The sequence below is a fragment of the Sebastes fasciatus genome, chromosome 12, assembly GCF_043250625.1.
Source record: "Sebastes fasciatus isolate fSebFas1 chromosome 12, fSebFas1.pri, whole genome shotgun sequence".
In the NCBI taxonomy this organism is placed as follows: Eukaryota; Metazoa; Chordata; class Actinopteri; order Perciformes; family Sebastidae; genus Sebastes; species Sebastes fasciatus.
Genome location: NC_133806.1, coordinates 18,679,556 through 18,699,242, shown reverse-complemented (window position 1 = coordinate 18,699,242; position 19,687 = coordinate 18,679,556). Strand labels below are relative to the sequence as shown.

At 40.0% G+C, this 19,687-nt stretch overlaps 3 protein-coding genes across 6 annotated transcripts; 2 read left to right on the top strand and 1 right to left on the bottom strand.

Moving 5' to 3' along the window:
* Positions 1-301: 301 nt before the first annotated feature.
* trip13 (thyroid hormone receptor interactor 13) lies at positions 302-6,425 on the bottom strand. Its single transcript, XM_074653834.1, has 14 exons — positions 6,298-6,425; positions 6,043-6,126; positions 4,714-4,873; positions 4,465-4,591; positions 3,330-3,385; positions 3,139-3,229; positions 2,969-3,041; positions 2,819-2,882; positions 2,651-2,737; positions 2,319-2,425; positions 1,972-2,125; positions 976-1,088; positions 775-844; positions 302-691 (listed from the first exon to the last, which is right to left on the bottom strand). Exons 2-14 carry the CDS (start codon positions 6,114-6,116, stop codon positions 596-598), a joined length of 1,272 nt encoding a protein of 423 aa, XP_074509935.1. The 5' UTR covers positions 6,117-6,126; positions 6,298-6,425; the 3' UTR covers positions 302-595.
* A 26-nt stretch (positions 6,426-6,451) lies between these two features.
* brd9 (bromodomain containing 9) lies at positions 6,452-12,444 on the top strand. Of its 3 annotated transcripts, XM_074653833.1 has the most exons (18): positions 6,452-6,610; positions 7,996-8,216; positions 8,294-8,419; positions 8,514-8,560; positions 8,597-8,766; positions 8,896-8,953; positions 9,153-9,297; positions 9,424-9,534; positions 9,738-9,922; positions 10,088-10,220; positions 10,392-10,467; positions 10,559-10,654; positions 10,786-10,918; positions 11,027-11,138; positions 11,231-11,287; positions 11,372-11,477; positions 11,724-11,894; positions 12,151-12,444. In XM_074653833.1, the coding sequence occupies exons 1-18, from the start codon at positions 6,562-6,564 to the stop codon at positions 12,249-12,251; spliced, it is 2,097 nt and encodes a 698-aa protein (XP_074509934.1). In that variant the 5' UTR covers positions 6,452-6,561; the 3' UTR covers positions 12,252-12,444. The 3 variants fall into 3 exon arrangements, with proteins under 3 accessions (XP_074509934.1, XP_074509933.1, XP_074509932.1); XM_074653832.1 differs by having other exon boundaries at positions 8,514-8,766; positions 10,562-10,654; XM_074653831.1 differs by having other exon boundaries at positions 8,514-8,766.
* A 1,403-nt stretch (positions 12,445-13,847) lies between these two features.
* On the top strand, positions 13,848-18,913 carry zdhhc11 (zDHHC palmitoyltransferase 11). Of its 2 annotated transcripts, XM_074653829.1 has the most exons (11): positions 13,848-13,961; positions 14,902-15,127; positions 15,569-15,747; positions 16,301-16,402; positions 16,484-16,608; positions 16,704-16,859; positions 16,946-17,058; positions 17,147-17,196; positions 17,277-17,340; positions 17,423-17,504; positions 18,284-18,913. In XM_074653829.1, the coding sequence occupies exons 2-11, from the start codon at positions 14,903-14,905 to the stop codon at positions 18,412-18,414; spliced, it is 1,227 nt and encodes a 408-aa protein (XP_074509930.1). In that variant the 5' UTR covers positions 13,848-13,961; position 14,902; the 3' UTR covers positions 18,415-18,913. The 2 variants fall into 2 exon arrangements, with proteins under 2 accessions (XP_074509930.1, XP_074509931.1); XM_074653830.1 differs by lacking the exon at positions 18,284-18,913 and having other exon boundaries at positions 17,147-17,168; positions 17,423-17,585.
* Positions 18,914-19,687: the final 774 nt, after the last annotated feature.

The following is a 19,687-nucleotide window of genomic DNA, read 5'->3' as shown; positions in this document are numbered from 1 at the left end:
TTTACTTCCAGATTTGCAAATGTACATTTCATATTTGTGGAGGTTTATTGTTTAAGTCAACAAAAGGTATTTAGATAACCGACACGAGACAGGCTCAAGGTCAACTGCAATCTGGCTATATAGCTGTGGGCATTTTCACACACTGCCCTTATTGTGATTATTACTTATCTCATAAAATACACTATATAAAATCAGTCTTTCAGTTTAAAACCATATGACAGCATCTGTGCGCCACCAAGTGGTGGCCCAAAGGCTTTGTTAAAATCTCTAAAATAAAATGCATCTGCAACACACACAAGTGTAAGTGGGAATGTTTATTAAAAAGTTATATACAAAATAAAGTGGAAAGGAACAACATGAATCCAAAGAGTTTAAAGAAGACTTCTTGTTAAGATAAATATAGAACCGACAAATATAACTGGACATTTGAAGTGATGGTCTATGAGGAACATCCCTTTTTAAAACACATAACCCTGAACAGTGTATGAAAAAACAGCATATTCGTATAGTTAGTTCCCCAAACTACAGACAAACAAGGCAAGGGATTGAGAGCTCATGAACAATCATGCGTCATCCTTTGGGCATTGTAATAAGTTCAGACACCGTTGACCAGGTTAGCTTTTTCCTCCTTCTGTTTATCCACTGCTTGGTCCATAGCCTCCAGGAACCTCTCGAGAGTCACCGTCGGTGTCTGCAGGCGAAAACAAACTACATTAAAAAAAACAATATGACGCTTTTCCTCCGACACTGTGTAGAACAAAATCAAATACTTACCCTTACAAACAGTGCGTGGGCTAGAAATGGTAGCTTCCTGAGTGCTCTTCCACTCAAACCTTTGCTTTTTCTGGAAATGAAAAGAAAAACAAAACATTAGCCTCGGGCCGTTTCAGTTCTCGCTGGCACTCGATGTTATGACGAGAGCGCGGAGACGGTGTAATTTGGGTGCTATTGCATTATGGGAGGCTCTGTACTCACAGAGCAATGTTCCTCAGGTTCAGACTGTGCTCGGACACCTCGCTCTTTGCGAAGCCCATCGTCTCGAGCTCAAACATGGTAAACAGCTGCTGCCGGGGGTAAATGATCTGGCACTGCGCACATCACACATCATGAAGCATAAATATATGGGAAATGTATCAACTCACCCTATTCAATTTAAAGTGTTGCCTTTGTACTGTTTTTGAAGCATGGGATATAATAAAGCTCATTATTGAGTCAAAAAAAATTATTTTATGCAAACAAAAGGCAAAAAATCTGAAATTCGATTTTGTTTTGTTTCAAGATTTTCTGTAATGCAGTCTTCCTGATGGATTGTCTATGTTGTATTTTCATTATGTTGTTACTCTGTACACATGGCATCTATTGCACATCTGTCTGTCCTGGAAGAGGGATCCGTCATCTGTTGCTCTTCCTGAGATTTGTTTCCCTGTTATATTGGGCTATACAAATAAAATTGACTTGACTTGATATTAGTGCAGCACTCTACATTTTGTGCCCTGCTGTTTTTCCACCTTTCCATCACAGGAAAGTCCTCTGTCATGTTTTGTGAATTGTTGCGTTTTCTGTTTTGTCAAATGGAATGACCCTTTTATCCAAATTGTTTTATCAAGTTGCTGACCTAACCATTGGGAGGATGTGGGGACAAGTGTCTTGATCAAGGACACTTTGACACGTGGACAGGACGAGGCGGGGATTGAACCGGCAACCCTTTGATAAGTGGACAACCTGCTCTACCTGCTGAGCCTTGCACCTCATTGTGTCAAGATATGATGACCTACACAATTTCCCAAAAAAAAGACAATCCCCCCGTAAACTAGTAAAACCATCATACCCACTTGCGCTGAAGTGTTTTTCCTTAAGAAAAATAATGTTGTACATGGAATTGTTAAGACTCGTTGATGCAAATGTGTTTTGCATATATAAAATAATTACAAATAATGAAAGAAAATGTTGCTAGATAGATTCTTGGGTCACCTTCATCAGCTCCTCCAGGCAGGAGAGGTAGATGTTGTAGATGCCCTTCTCAGATGGAGGTCCGATGTACTGCTTGATGTCAGCTCTGTCCACAAACGCCAAGTCGATCTTGTCCGTCACATTGGAGGTCGTCAGGATCACGACGTTGGAATGTCTGAAATATGAGCCCAAAAGGCAACACAAAACAAACTAATTGGAGGAGTGGGACAAAATAAAAGTCTGATGGAAGGATTTTTCAGTGAAAGCAGTAATTAAGAGTGATTGTTAGAATGCAAAACTGAGGCTTCCAGTGTCATATGGTGTAAGAGAGGTTTTAAAACAGTACATAGACTATTTTGCTTCCTGACCGTTTGATCTGGTCCAGTTGAGTGAGAACGGAGTTGACCACTCGGATGGCGTCAGAGGGCTCTGTTCCCGCCTGGCAGGCGCTCCGAGCTGCTGTCAGACTCTCCACCTACCCGCCATAAAAACATGTTCACAAAAGGAGCAGCCTTACGTCACAGCAAAGACACTCTTAAACATGAGATAACTTGTACAACAAGTGCACGAGACGGCCTTCTGTTTTATCTCAGTGAATCTGGAAGCAAATCAATGAATGAATGTAATCAATAAATGAATTTTATGGGGCTCAGAAAAGACAGATTCCAATAAGTTGATTTCCAAGAAGCTGATTTTTTACCTCGTCTATCAGAACAAACACGAGAGCGTCTTTGTCGTCAATCAGTTGTTGGATCTTTTGAAACATCTTCGTGACCAGCTTACCGCTCTGTAACAAAGAGGCATGATGAAAATAATATCCCTTCATCCGCCAATTAAATAATGTAACAATAAAAGGTGCCAGGTGTACCTCTGAGAACCACTTTGAGAACAAGCTGTGGCTATTTATCTCCACAAACTGCCCATAAGAATACCTGCAGGGAGAGGAGTGTCTTTTGAAATGAAAAGAGCAGGTGCACTTACTGCTGAAGCGGTTTCACGTAAATGAAGATTGTCTTACCGGCTTGACAGTCTGATCGACAGCTTCTGGGCGAGAGCTTTGCACAGTGATGTTTTCCCTGTGCCTGGGGGTCCTGAATGTGGGCATACATAAAGTGATAAATCAGTTATATTACGCACATCATCTCTGACACGACCTCAACCGATAAAAATGACTCATTCGTTATTTACCGTGAAGCAGCACAACGCGGTTCCACGAAATCAGGTTGCTGTCGACATTTTTGTCTGAGAAGTAAATTGTTGTTGTGACGTAATCCAGGAGCTGAAGGAAAATTAAAACAATGTGAAGTTTAGCAGTGAGAAGTGAAAAAAGGTTTTGTAATCATTTTCTCTCATCTCTCAGCTTCTATTTTTTTTTTTACCTGGGTTTTGACTCCACTTTCATATACTAGACTCTCCCAAATCCCATGGAATTCAGCTGTTAAACAGAGATTAAGTCATTTTAGAGGAATATTCAGCAAAGATTGAAGAATTGAAATAAGACAAAGCTAACAGAATATAAAAAATACAATGAAACATAAAATATGACTCATTAATCATTACTACTTTAACCGTGCCGTTACATTAATGCTTCACCCAGCCTTTACCTCGCTTTCAATTATAGAATACTCATCTCTTGTAAGCTTAAAAAGGTGGTTATAAAACAATTGTAGATTTCTTCATAACAGAGAAAGGAGGCTTTGGTCAGGTTGGATTCACATTGACTAGAATGGATTCCAATGATATCAGCTTATTCCAAATATATGGAAATTGGTGTATATGTCAGCCAATAAGTGAGAAGAAATTACAGTAAAGAAATGCCAAAGTAGGTTGGAGGTAAATTTGGAAACACTGTCTTGTTTATGTTATGAAAAACAATTACCATCAGCTGATATATTGTAATCAGATTTGTTAAACTCTCTGTATAGGCATCAAAAATAAAATAAAAACCTTTTTTCAACCCCAGCAGGGAAAATGGGTCGTTGCAGCAGCACGAAGATAGCAATAGTAAAGATAAATAGGTAAAGTATAAGAAATAAATAATAAGAAAGTGCTCGTGATACACATAGTGAAAGTCTGAAAAATAAGAAAAACAAGCAGAGCTGCTGCAACAGGCTCAGGCACATTCATATGTTTTACCATAGACGCCTCCTTGTGAGCTTGATATTTAGGTGAAAATATAATATTTTGTGACATACTGAGCATGCAGATGGACAGCATGAACACATGAATCCAAGCTGACCACAGCATCTCTTCTCGATGAAGAACTACAAACGTTTTACAGCCACCTCTTTTCATATATTTTGGGTCATTTTTGGTCGAGTATCACATTAAGTCATACTGAATAACATGCCTAAATGATAAACCGTTGGTTTACTCTGTAAAATGATCACTTATCTACCAAGTCTTTTTCTGGCTGTCCCACTTCAGCTGGAAATAAATAAAACTAAGAAAGCAAGATTTTCTCAACATGATGTTCTATTCAACATGCTATCCATCTGCAATGTCCGACGTCACCTGCTGGCAGCAACCAGTGATTGGCTGCTGAAAGCTCCTCATCCTCCTCCAAACTGAGCGTGCTGGGTCCATCCTCATTCAGAGTGAAGATGTGAACGGAGACAGAGCAGCTCTTCAAATCAAGGGGCTGAGTGGAAAAACAGTTCATGAAAAAAGAACAAATAAACAACTGGAAAGCGTCATTACTTGGCTCTGAAAAAAAAAGAAGATAGATAGAAAATATTCACAAAGCAAACCAAAATAACAGACCTGTGTTACCAGTTCCTCGAGATCAACTATAGTCACAGATTCCACGTGTTTCTGCAGGAAGTCCTCATCAAACTCTGTCCATCTGTAGTTTCCAAAAACCATGCTGTGGCGATTCAGTAGAGCCAGAATATGCATCCTCACCTCACACAGCTTAGCTGTGCTAAAGAGACAAAAGAAATGACATCATTTCATTATCATTAGGATATTAGCTGATTATTTTTCCCACCTGTGATTGTTAATATACCAGAGCCACTTTCAAGAAAGCATTAAAAGAGTATTTAATGCAACTAACATGCATGAACAAACAGTAAATGATTCTTCTGGTGCGCTTTTTTTTTGTTAAATGGTCGGCTGAAACAAATGCCCCAAAACATAATTTATCAGTGTGTGTGTGTTTTCTGTATTCATAGTAGGCTCTGTGGTTTGGCTCTGTCTTTACTGGTCTTCCTAAAAAATGGATCAGACAGCTGCAGCTGATTCAGAACGCTGCTGCTAGAGTCCTCACTAAGACCAAGAAAGTGGATCATATCAGTCCAGTTCTGAGGTCCCTACACTTGCTCCCTGTCTCTCAGAGAATTGATTTCAAAATACTCCTGCTGGTTTACAAAGCACTAAACGGTTTAGGGCCAAAATACATTTCTGAACTTCTGCTATGTTATGAACCAAGCTCCTAGAAACCTGCAGGACCAGCTCCAACTCTTAGTTCTTTTAAATCAAAGCTGAAAACTTTCCTGTTTGCTGCTGCCTTTTATTAAACCAGATAATGATCTTATACTGCACTAGAGCTTTTACGCTTGTGTGTTATACTCTATTTTAGCTTCTATCCTATAGCTTTTATTTTTATTCTCTAATCTTTAATGTTTTTATTACTGTTTTAATTATGTCTTAATGTTCTTTTTGCACTTTGTCGCAATGTTCTTGAATGTTTATGTAAAGCACTTTGAATTGCCCTGTTGCTGAAATGTGCTATACAAATAAAGCTGCCTTGCCTATGTATATATATTTTTAATATTTATATTTGTAATATCTTTTAATCATGACTTTTTATAGTGCTTCCTGTATTGTAATGTATTATATGTAATGTATTGTTATTGTTATTTTTTTTTTTTCTTATCTGGACCTTGAGTCTGCAATAAAGTTTGAATTGAATTTAGAAAATGTGACTTTTATTTAGTTGTTAAATGGTCGGCTGACACAAATACCCCAAAGTGTGTTTTCTGTATTCATAGTAGGCTCTGTGGTTTGATCTCCATACAGGTATTCACTGACATGGTGTATTCATAGTAGGCTCTGTGGTTTGATCTCCATACAGGTATTCACTGAACCAACCTGTGAGATTTAACATGGACCTCCACATGGATGTTGTCTTTCTGGTGTCCCACCTCCATTCTGTCACCGTCCATCCCTGTAAACATGTGGATGTATAAAGAAGAAGATGGACAACAGAGCAACATTCAGGACTTTAAAAGCAGCTAAGCACGTTGATGACATTGTAGCTAAGCTAACATAGCTATCTAACGTTAACATCCCTTTAAAGAGTAAAAGGTAAACACTCTGCTACATCGACAACAGCTAAAAACATACCTTAAACCATTTACGTTATCAACCTGATTACTTGCGTCGACCAAAGTTTCGGTACCAAAGAAACTCTCGACGGTTCTCGTGTTGCTGTCAGACTCGACAGACAGGCACTCGAATTTAGCGCGCTTTGTTTACACCGGAAGTACATGTGTTGTTTTAGGGTATCACTTCCGGCTGCTGCTGCTGGCTTTATCTTGTTGTTATAAAGAGTTGCTACAACATCGCTGAGCGACCAGAGGAATAGTCTGCGGATACAAATACGGCGAGATGGGGAAAAAACACAAGAAACATAAACCGGAGTGGAGAACAGTTGATGGTACCTGAGCTCATGTTGTTATGATTAGTTAAAGCAGCGCTTTGTTCCAGCTAGCTCTCTGTTAGCCTAGCCTCAGCTGCAAAACACTTGCATTGTTTTTGTAAAAATCTACCAACACGCTGCACATCCCACATCTATCTGGTGAAATGTCCTGCTAAAATCACGAGTTAATAATTCCCTTATAAGTCCAATGTATTAAATATTGTTTATACTTTTGCTTTTTGGCTCTGCCAGTAAGTTATAACCTAGTTAAGACTCAGGATTGTGTTTATTGCCAGGTGTAAAGAGGTATACACTAGGATTTGGTTTTGTTGGTGCAAGTTAAACAGTATAATAATAACAAAAGAATAGATAAAAACGTTAGAATAAAATCAGAATAAAAAATTTTAATTCTACCAATATACAATATAAGCTATAAACATGATATAAACAGATAGAGCAAATAATCAGGTGTTCAAACAATCAGGTACCAGAGAGAGAGAAATATATAAATAATATAAATATCTATATATTGTAATTTGCTTAATGAATTGTATATATGTGTATATATATGTTTTTATTTTTATTTTGTTCTTTCTTTCATTTTAATTTATTATTGAATTGACGCTTTGTCATGCCAATAAAGCGAATTGAATTGAGAGAGGGATACAGTAGGGGGGTGGTATTGAGAGAGGGGGAGAGTCAGTGTGGGCGGGGCAGTGGTGTGTGTGTGTGTGTGAGAGAGAGACAGTCACAGGGGGGCGGAGGGGTTGTTGGACAGCCCCACTGCCAAGGGGAAAATACTGTTTTTATGGCGTGAGGTTTTGGTCCTGATGGACCTTAACCTCCTGCCAGATGGCAGAGTCTGGAAGAGATGGTGTCCGGGATGGGAGGGGTCGGCCACAATCTTCCCTGCCCTCCTTAAGGTCCTGCAGGTGCACAGCTCCTGGAGGGAGGGAAGGTTGCAGCCGATCGCCCTCTCTGCAGCACGGATGACACACTGCAGCCTGGCCTGCATGTTACTTAACATATATCTGTTATTAATATTTTTGAATTACCATTTTTGAAATTGTAATAAATAGTAGTTTGGTTTGTAAGTATTTACATTAACGTGGTTAAGCAAAAGCAAAAACACTAGCTATGAAATTGAATTACCTCCAACAATACAACCCAATCACACAGCATATAGTAGAAGGGTTTCTGCAGAGAGTGAAGCTACGGCTTATTATAGCTACTCTTTTTGCAATACACAACCTATTTGGTGTGTAATATCAGACAAAAATTAAAGCATTCCTACCATACTTCTGCCAAAATCATTCCACATGCTCACCTCCTCCCACAACTTTTCACCTTGTATGGTCCCATCTCACCCATCGCCTTCATGTTGTTGTTTTTTTTGGTTTTAGACTATGAGGACAAGGCTAGTGAGAAACCCCTGAAGCTTGTGCTGAAAGTTGGAGGCAGTGAGGTGACAGAGCTCTCTGGTTCGGGCCATGACTCCAGTTACTACGATGACAGATCAGACCATGAGCGAGAACGCCACAAAGAGAAAAAGAAGAAGAAGAAGAAAAAGTCTGAAAAGGATAAAGACAAATATGTGGATGATGACGAGAGAAGACGGCGGAAGGTAAGTTTACAAGAGAACATTATACCTTATGCATCTGTGTTTTTGCCTCTATAAGTTAAAATCATCCCATCCTATAGGAGGAAAAGAGGAAGAAGAGAGAGCGAGAACAGAATGAATCAGAGGCAGGAGCTTCTACTGCTGCCAACACTGGTGTGCCTGTTGAACCTTTCACGTTGCCAAAAAATATAAGTATCGGATTAGAGGTGAGTAAACTTAACTTAAGCCTGAGAATTTGACCAGTACATTCTTAATCGTTTCACTGACAAGTCACTGACATCATGACATCTATCTCATCAGCCGGAAGAGAAGAAAAAGAAGAAAGAGCGAGAAAAAGATCGAGAAAGAGATCGAGAAAGAGAGCGAGAAAGAGAGCGAGAAAGGGATCGAGAAAGAGATCGAGAAAGAGAGCGTGAAAGAGAGCGAGAAAGAGAGCGAGAAAGAGAGCGAGAGTTTGAGCTAGAGCCTGAAGAGGATGAGTTTCACCCCGATGACAAGTCGGATCCAGATCAGCAAGGAGACAGGCCGGTCCGAGCATGCAGGACACAACAAGGTAAGAAGCCCTGTCTATGAGGACAATATCACATTTTTTTGACGATTAAACATTGCATTTTGTTTAAGCAATTATTCACTTGTAAATGTGTTCATAAATATCTGTACTTTTTATATTTGCCCAATGCAGAGAGTGAATCCACTCCTCGTCAACAACTGCTGGAGCACTTTCTTAGGCAGTTGCAGAGGTGAGAAACACTGATCCAGTCTAATTGCTGCATCCACCTGTAATGTCGTCCTTCTGTCCTTCCATTCATATATTGATCGTATTGACCTGACAGATAACTTGCGATCAGATGAGAACATTTGCACTCAAAAAGACAAGTCTAAACAAATCTAGAGGTTGTTGCCTTACGGAATAACATCATGCATTAATTGTCTTTCCAGGAAAGACCCCCATGGATTCTTCTCATTTCCAGTAACGGATGCAATTGCTCCTGGTTACTCAATGATCATCAAACATCCTATGGACTTCAGCACCATGAAAGACAAGATTAGAAACAATGACTACAACACGGTTACAGAATTTAAGGTGAGGATACTCTTAAACACAAAGAGAGAGTTGGGATGGGGGAATATGTATATTTTTTGTGAGTATAATAAGTGTGCGTAAACCGAATTTGCCTTCACACCTGCTTGAACACTTTTTTGCCTTCAGGCGGATTTTAAACTGATGTGTGACAATGCCATGGTGTACAACCGACCGGAGACTGTCTATTACAAGGCTGCCAAGAAACTGCTCCATACAGGATTCAAGATGATGAGCAAGGTAACGAGGTCAAATGGACTAAAGATAAAAACACTTATCTGTTTGTTTTTTTGTGACACCAACTTTGTCCACGTTACTTATCTTGCGGTTTGGCTTCATTGAAAAGTAATTTACTGAGACACTTCTATTAGTGCTTAACTTCCCTTTGTTTTAGCTTTTGATTAACATCACTGTACCTCTTTTTTCCTCTGCCCTGTACACAGGAACGGCTGGTGGCTCTGAAACGCAGCATGTCTTTCATGCAGGAAATGGACTATAACCAGCAGGCAGCTATTCTGGGAGATGAAGACCTTACAGCGGATATACCTGCTCCAGAGATAATCCCCACCCCAGTGGAATCAGCTAAGAAATCCAAGAAACAACCAGCCAAAGACAGTGAAGTCATCAGGTATTCCTTATATGTAATATCTAGATTAAATGTGACCTTTTTGTGTACATTCTAGGAATGAAATGTAGTCAGAAAGACCAGAAGGGAAGTCATGAGCATTTGATATGTGATTCAGCACCCTGTCAGTATAATGATCCGGTAACACTGTGACTTCCGTCGTCTCAGTTACCTGTTTGAACCAGAGGGGAACGCGTGCAGCTTGACTGACAGTACAGCAGAGGAGCATGTCCTGGCACTCGTTGAGCATTCTGCAGATGAAGCTCGAGATCGGATCAACAGATACATGCCCAACTCCAAGGTTTTCCTCTTAACTCATTGTGTATACAGTTTCATTTATACATACTGTCTCTACCAGCTATAGCTATATTTTATGACATAAAATGACAAAGTGGTAGTAAGGCTTCAAGGAGTTACTTCTTCGGTGTAGTTTGTAGTGACTATATATTTTCTCTGTTCTGTGTTTTTTCAGATGGGCTATTTGCGTAAAGAGCAAGACAGTTCTCTTCTATACACTGTTGTAAATCAGCTTGATCCTGAAGCAGAAGGTTTGTTATCAGTCTTTTAAACATCTTTCAAAAACGTATGTTCACACAAGATCTGCACTACAACTGTATAAGTATTCTTCATTTTTAGCAGAAGAGGAGACTCATAAAGTGGACCTTAGTTCTCTGTCAAATAAGCTTCTGCCTGGCTTAACAACCTTGGGTTTCAAAGATGACAGGAGACACAAAGGTATGGCATAACGTGCACTCTTGTTGATTTAATTCATATTAGTCCTTTTAATCTAATTAATAACAATTACTTAAAATTGCCACAAAGTCTACGACTTATAACAGATCATGCTTTTTTCTTGCTCTGTGTAGTGACGTTCCTGAGCAGTGCCTACAACACTCAGACCCTTCAGAAGAACTCCGTCTTTCCAGACCTGCTACCTGATGAGGTGGACACGCTCTATACAGCCTATGGAGATGACACAGGGGTACAATGTGCTCTCAGGTAGGAGGACTTTTCTGTCATAGGTCAAACTTAGATTTGAAACGATCATGTGAAAATAAATTTGTCCCCATTTTCCCAGTTTGTAATGTGTTCACTTTCCCCCCGTAGCATACAGGAGTTTGTCAAGGGTTGCGGAAATGTCACGAAGGATTGGGTCGACAGGCTTCTGGACAAGATGACCGCAGACGATCACACTAAAGCTGTCAGTCAAATCCGAGAGGTATCTGACAGCAAGATTACACACATTACTTTCATCATTCTCTCAGGGTTGTCTTGACCAATTGTACCACTGACTGGTCTCTTCCATTTCAGAAAAGAAACATCACGCTAAAACCTGATGAAACCAAATCCAACATCTGTGACATGCAGGTATGCTGTAGTTTGTGAAAACAGTGATGGTGCATTTAAATAGTTGCCTGACTGTCTGATTGAAGGGTGTGTATTTTTGTTCAGATGACAGACGGCACTGGCTTGGGAGAGAGTGGCTCAGTCCTGGACTTCATGTCAATGAAGAACTATCCTGATATGTCTCTGGATATATCCATGCTGAACTCATTAGGTGATTATCCCCATCAACGCTCTGAGTGACTGCATTTACATGTACACCAATAATCCAGTCATAACCTAATAAAGGTAGTAAAATAGCTAAGGTGGAGTCCATAGAAACACCGTACTTGCATTAATGGGATTAGGTCCTTAGTCGCAGATAAGCGCAACAAGAGTAAGAAGTGTGGAGTCGCAATACTGAAGGGCATTGTTCATTTAATGTCCTACAATGATCTTATCTTCTTTCTTTCTTTATCAGATAAAACAGTGAAAAAGGAGCCGGGCAATGAGGAGGGCCAGCAGCACTTTGACGAAGCAGACAAACTCCTGCAGGAGTTCCAGGAGGCTCAGGTGGACAGAGTCGGCTCCAGACCCTCGTCCAACTTGTCCTCCCTCTCTAATGCCTCAGAGAGGGACCAGCACCACTTAGGTATCTGCAATAGGAGTAACACTTAAAAAACTAGATGCTCAGAAAGGAGCACTGCTAATGCTTTTTAGTTACAACTTACACATCATATTATTGTCATTAGTGTGCTAACAAGCCCTGATACTGTGTTGCTCAACCTGCTAGATATCAACTAAATGTCACACATCCACTTTTCTGCAAAGTGTTCATTGCTTTCCACAGAACAGTAACACCAGTGCAACGACAATACATAAGAGCCATATCTTCTTTTAATCCGCAGGGAGCCCGTCACACCTGGGCGTCGGGGACCAGTCTGAAATGGTTCATGATCCCTACGAGTTTCTGCAATCTCCAGAGCCAGAGAGCGCAGCCAACAGCTGACCACACACACTGCCATTTTCTTATCCTGGTGTTAACAGCACTGGGTACCCGGTCTTGGACTGTTCAAACACCGTGGAGACAGCAGGAGCTTCTGACCTGTGTTAAAGACTGAATATGATTTGTACAGAGTGTTTGTAGTGTAATTGTATGGTTTTGTATGAGTGCAATAAATAAATACTTGCACCTGTATAAATGTGTGTGGTTGAATAAGCAAATGAGAAACTCATCAGCTGCATTATATAGTTACGTCAGTTTATTTATATAACGCATTTAAAAACAACAGAAGTTGACCCAAAGTGCTTTAAAGTAGAGGCAGATGGGTTAGGATCTGCCTCAATACAGGAATACATAAAGACATAGAAAGGTGCATAAAAGGCAATCATACATAATATAATACAATAAAATAATAAAAGAAAGATAGAATTGAAATAAATTAGGAGAAATGGAATAAATCCAACAACAGATTAAGAAGTAGGGATGCACTGATCCAACTTTTTCAGTCCCGATAGCGATACCTGTATCGCAAGCTGTATGCCTCACTGTGTGGAAGTGACGGGGATAACTTTTTTATGTGTAAAGCAACATCAGGCTTGACTTAAACAGTGATTTCCTAACTTTATAAAACAAAATATAACAAATAAATACATAGATATACATTTACTGAATGTTCTTTATTATTCAATAATAAATCGTATACCAGCAACTTGGTAAAACAACAACATTAACAGGAATTACAATTAAGATGTAAACCTTTTTAATGCAGCAACAAATTGGATCAAAACTTAAACAGGAATGAAAATGCCAGTATATAATGGATATAGTATATAAACATAGAATTGAATTGAATAGATTGGGGCCATTTGTCACCGATACCCCGATCCAGCTATTTGAGTCAGTATCTGGTGCATCCCTATGAAAAAGCAGTGAGAGGAGCAGCTGTAAACAAAGGAACTGTCAACCAGTAATAGTTATCCACAAACTGTGTGGTGCATTTTGCAATTAAAGGATGTTGTAAGATCATCTGGCTGCAGAAAAAGATGCACTGCTGAGTCCTCAGATTTGTGCAGCAGTAAACTTCCATCCATAGCCTTTTAATTGAGCAACGTTTGCAATTGTCTCAATATGTGTGAGACACAGTAGGGAAGTGAAAATAAAGCAATATGCATGCAGGATATTACATTCAGTATAATGTTACATGAGAAACTTAAGATGAAAGAATTTTTTATGAAAGCAGAAGTATCATGTGCACTTCCTCTCTTGCTCTCATGGGAATCACTCTGAGGGGTTTATATTCTCCAGGGCCTAAAACTATGACAAAGAACTGCAAAGAGTGATAAGTAAGCATGCTACATGCGCAGATGCAGTCTCACTGAAGGGTCACAGTATAAAGCTGGAGGATCTGGAGGAGAGCTGTACTGCACATGCGCAGCAGCAGGACAGTTTCCATAGCGCCGCTCCGACCTGCTGAGTTGATTCTTCAACTTCTGATTGTCGTCCTTCGGGGACACAAATCCAAGGACGGAGGAGCGAGTTATCCACGACCATTGTGCGCTTTTTAACTGTTTCGCCTTGTCCGAACATTGTGGTTTTTGTTCATCATGTGAATTGTACTTATTGGATCACCTGCTGATAAACTAATCATGGAAATCACCGTCTGTATTTGAACAGGAGCATTTTGTTGTCATCTTGTGGTCTTTCAACGGTACAAAAGTAAGTAATTCATGGATTAAAATGTAATACATACCTATTATAATATAGGTTATTGTTTGCATTATTTTATTGTCTGTTTTTTTAAGCTGTAAAAAAATATTTGAATTGTGAATTTGACACAAAATGAAGGTGAAAGGAGATGAAACCTTTAACTCAACATCAGTAGTTTCACGATCAGGAAGACAAAAAGCCAGAAGCTTATTAGCAAACATTACCTCTTTCACAACTAGTACATTTCCCATCATTGTTCTAATGCAGTGATGAGTAAACAAATCATTATTAATTGTTAAAAAAGCCCATAAAATTGTTGTTTCTTTCCAGGTTTTGTAGCTAATTTGGTGAACTTTGAGCATAATGTGGTGCCAGAAGCAAAACATGTGATTACAAGGCCCTGTGTAAAGAAGGGGATGTACCACTTTTTATCTGTAACTGTTTTACTCTGGATCAGCTGTTTTCTGTAGGCTATGTGACAATATCCTCCTTAGGCTTTATGCAGTGGTGTCTTTTATCATTTGTGTATAAGTGCCTCTGTCACACAATACAGCTCTGCCAGATTATTAAGTAAAGTTATCTCAAATTAATTGGTAATGCATTCATGAAGTTTACAATGTTCAGTTTTTGTTGAGAAAGGTGTTGATTCAACTTTATGGTCTTTTTGTACTTCTGTTGACCTATATTCCTGATATTTTGTCCACCCCATACCAATGAGGTAAGGTATTAGTTGCTAGTGTGTTAGATATGCCTATGCTATCTGAGTCTATAATGGCTGAACAGTCACTATCATTATGCTCAACTCATTTTCCTAACTCATTTCCCCAGCAAATGCAGTCACACTCTGCCGGAGCTAGACTTGAGTTGTGTACGTGTAACGTGTGGATGGATGTTTGAAGGCGCCCGGAGGACTCTTTTTTTCTCATCTGACTGTGTCTATTCTCTCTAGAATGAACTGCTTCAGTCAAAGGCTGAGACGCACATCTCCCATGCGCGTTGGCAGCAGCAGCAGAAATGAGCTGGTCCCCTCCAAGCCTCCCAGGATGAACGGCTGGTCATGGCCCCCTCAGGCTTTCCAAGTGGTTGGCTGGCTGGTGTACAGCTACCTCGCCATAGTCAGCTTTGGCATCTATATCCCTCTTCTGCCTCTGCCGTGGAACCATGTGGTCTACGCTGTATCCTTAACATGCAGCTGAAACCTTACTGTTGTGACTGTTAAGTGTGCAGCAATTCAGATTTGAATATGGAGCCAACGTTAGTCTCTGCTACGGTTTTGTTTGCACTGATGGACAACACAAGGCTGTTGTTGTGTGGGCTGTCTGTATGGGCTCCAGTCACACCAGACATGACTCTGTCTCTGTTACTGTGGTCTCTATTAAGCCTAAAAGACATAATGAGTGGTGTTTTTGTCACATGTTGAATACTGCATGATGTCAACACTGGTTCATTTAAGCATAAAAACGGTTGATTTCTTCAGAACTGACACAAAAGATCCACTTGTGCGCAACAGTTTGTTTGTGTGTACTCGTGCCACTTACTATTCTGCACTATATTATCACACATTGAGGTATTTTCCCAATCTTATTGCTATTTTCCTTGACTCTTGTTGTGTGCAGCTGACAGGCATAGCTTTTATTGTAAATTTGTTCACCCATATTGCTGCTGCGACTATAGACCCAGCAGATGTCAGTGTGAGGGCCAAACGGAGCTATTCCAGTCCGATGCCGCTTTTTGACGGGACGAAGCAATCACATGTCATCCAGGACCTACACTGTTATCTATGTGACATCAAGGTGTACGTATCCAAAGCAGTAGTCTCTAATGGGATTTTGTTTTTTAAATTAAAGGGACAGTGTGTAGGATTTAGCGGCATCTAGTGATGTGGTTGCAGATTGCAACCAACTGAATGAATACCCCTCCGGTCCCTCCTCCCTTTCTAAAACCATGGTAATGCTGTTCGCCTCGCTCAGAGGCCATCCTTACCATAATAACACTACTTTAAGAGTGTGTCGGAGAACTACGGTGGCCTTCAGGTAACGTAAAAAACGGGAAAGGCTCTCGCTAGAGCCAGTGTTTGGTTTGCTACTGTAGAAACATGCTAGAGCAACATGGCAGACTCCATGAAGAGGTATGTAGATAGGAAGGGCTCATTCTAAGCTAACGAAAACACGATTCTAGTTTCAGGTGATTATACATTAATGAAAACATAGTTATGACTATTATATTCCATTACTGCTAATAGATCCCCCTGAAATGTTACACACTGCTCCTTTAATAGTGATACTGTTTGGCAATTGTTTTGCAAAACTTGTGTTTACTGATGTTTAACACAATCTATCTTCACGTAGTGGCCCCAAAGTGAAACACTGCGGTGTTTGCAACAAGTGTGTGGGAGACTTTGATCACCATTGCAAATGGCTGAACACCTGTGTGGGTGGCAGAAACTACTGGTAAGACAACGTTTGGGATGGCCTCTCTGTATCTGAAATGCTTGATAAACTAACATCAGGTTTTTTGTGTGTTGCGTTCAGGTGGTTCTTTGTGGCACTGTCCTCTGCTACACTTGGTGTCCTCCTGCTCGTTGTTGTCATCTTGTTCATATTTATCCAGCATTACCTGGATCCAAACATCCTACGGACTTCCCCGCATTTTCACAGTGAGGCACCATAATATTGAGCTTTCTTAGAAACAGCTTTGATCATATTTTTGTTATCATTAACAGCTGTTTGTGTGTTATCTTTCTTTCTATAGGCATGCTGGGCAATGATACCTGGCTGGTGTTTTTACCCTTAGCACCTATAGAGACCAGTTCAGCTGGTCTCCTTATATTAGCCTTCATAACAGCTTTGCTGAGCATCACCTGCCTGCTGCTGCTCAGTCATCTGCTGGGCTTCCACTTTTACCTCTGTGAGTCTCAAGACAGACATTTTTATGGGGCTCTTTTCCCTTTCATCCAGTCATTAATCCTCACCATTCTCCTCTTGGCTTTACAGTTTATAAAGGCATGAGTACATATGATTATGTAAAGCGACAACGCCAGAAAGAAGCCAGAAACACTGAAGCACGAAATGCAAAAGACGCGAAAATCAATAACAAGGCCCCGCAGGTGAGACCTGACCTTTGCCTCTCACTGTCAGTCACTTGTTCATTCAGTCATGTGTGTAAAAATTATTGATTTTCTTCCTTTTTTAAAGAATCAAGAGAGCTCAATTGACTGTGAGCCAGCATTATCACAGAGTTCAGGGTAAAGCAAATTCCTTCCTGTTCTGGTTATTAACAAAGCTAATTTTGTAGAGAATTAATGCCATTCTGGTTTTCCTGCAGTACCTGCAAATTTGACGATAAAGGCCCACTCACAAGCCGACTTTCAGAGTCCATATGCACTGAGGTAAGCATGCCTTCTTATATCTCTTTTTGAAGGACTTTACATGCATCAAATACTGCATTGAGAATCTTGTTTTGTTTTGTAGTTGGAAAACTTTAAGAAATCATCAGATAAAGTGAATAGTTTCCATTATGGCACAGAGAATCCCACAGAGAACACAGAAACAAGTAAGTATTTGACTATCATTATTGCAAAGATGGAGGAGTGAAGATATTAGAATGCAACACAATAAAAGACAGAACCACAAACTACAGCTTAGGAAACGTTTCACATTATTAAAGGTGCTAAATGTGAGATATTTATTGACTCTGCACGGCTCTCAACATGGCGAAGGCTGAGTCGGTGGCTCACGGCTAATGATGCTAACAGTGAAAACAACTGCAGCATCGCTGACAGAGCTAACAGTGTTAACCTGGGGGGGGGGGGAACCGGAGGGTGGGTGTAATGGCAGAGCGCAGTGAGCTAGCCAGTGGGGCACATACATTAAAAGGCACGCACAGTCGGGCAGGCTATGTCAACAAAGCACAGAGAAGCTCAGATTACAACACACACAGAGGGAGAGTGACTTCATTCTCTGCTCAGGTAGACATTACTACACTATATCTTTACGTAGCAAATAGTTGTTTGCTGCTGTGTTAATGCTCCGGATATTGAATAGAGAACCTTTTAATAATATAATTTTCTGTTCTTCTGGTGTGTAAATGACTTGTAAATAAAGTATGCATACAAATCCCTTACACAGATTATGGGTCCTTTGTCAGTCAAGTTTATTATAATAATAATAATAATAATAACTTGGATTTATATAGCGCCTTTCAGGAAACCCAAGGGCGCTTAACATAGACATAAATAAACACAACAAACGGAACATTAGTATAGTTTACCAAAGAACATTAGTCCAAGCAGTTTGTAAATAATACTTCTCCTTGTTTTCTGTGTCTGAAAGGAGAAATAAGCGTCAATAGCTGGAAACCTGACAGTGAAGAGGCTCAGAGCGCCGGTGTGAAGTCTGTTCAACGTGTTCCTGGAGTGCAGGACCCTCTGGGCAGCTCAGTTATGACTCCAGACGATACCTAGCAGTAACTGATGTCCGCATGACGGTGCATCAGGATATGCTGCTCTGAGGAATTATGAATTTATTATGAAGATATACATCATGAAACTGAGCCACACAACCATGGAGGATTGTTGATAAGTACAGAGGACGTATTGGACTTGACACCACAGTTTGATAGTTATTTTAGAACCGTTATTTCATCCAGTGGACATTTTGTATGCAGCCTGATAAACTGTTTTGTTTCCTTCTTTATCTACACTATGTGTTTTTATGACAACGGTTGAATTATTTAAAGCATTGTTTTATCTCACTGTAAGAGAGCCAAAGTCCAACCCCACTTCCAGGTTAGCCTCTGTTCTACTAACCTGATATGGACCGATTGATGAATGTTTTTTGGCATCTTCCTGAAAGGGTGAAACATGATACTGGAGTTTACTGTTCATATTCTAAGCCAAATGGGTATCAAGTAATGTACTGACTGTAACTTTTAGCGTGTTGCCATTTTATCCGATGGCCAAAGAGAGCCTTTTATGGCAAAATTCATTGTCTAACTGTAAGTAGTGGAGCATATACTGGGCTGAAAAGAGGACAGCTCTACAGCTGTTTTATTAACTGTTGATTTCACAAAGCTGGCAGTGTTCAGTGACTGTTTTAGCTAGATTTGATAGTAAAGACTATAGATTTACATTTTCATGTATGCTGCATTATTTCTTCTTTGCCTACTTGACCACAAAGTGGCACTATAGACAGCCAAAGTCCCAGCTTCTACAAGTTTTTAGATTTTCTGTCTATATTCTGAGCTGAACGTAGGTATTTACTGGTTGGAAATGCCAGCAACATATGAACACTTTAATAGACGAGACTAATGTTGGGTTGAAGACAAAGCATTGAAGAGGGTTTTGGTGCATGGAAATCCAGATAAGGCACTTGTGATGATTCTGTTTGAGCCATACAAGACAGAAAAGTCAGTCAATAAAGTCCCGACTGCTAATCATATGGTTATGTATACAGAGGAACGGCAAAAGATTAGTAAGTGTAGCAGACATATCTATTGGGTCAACAGGGAGGTACAGGAATGGGATAAGAAAACTGGAGATCATTCTACCACTGAAAATGGCTTGGAAGAAGACCATACCTTGAATACACATAAGAAGAAGAATACACAACCAGGACTATGAAAGATAGACCTGATGAAAATAAAGCTGAGCTGGAGATGGTGCACAAAAAGTGTCCACTGTGTTGCTGCAGCTTGTAAATTACTCGTCAAGGTTGAGCTCTGCAGCACTTTAACTC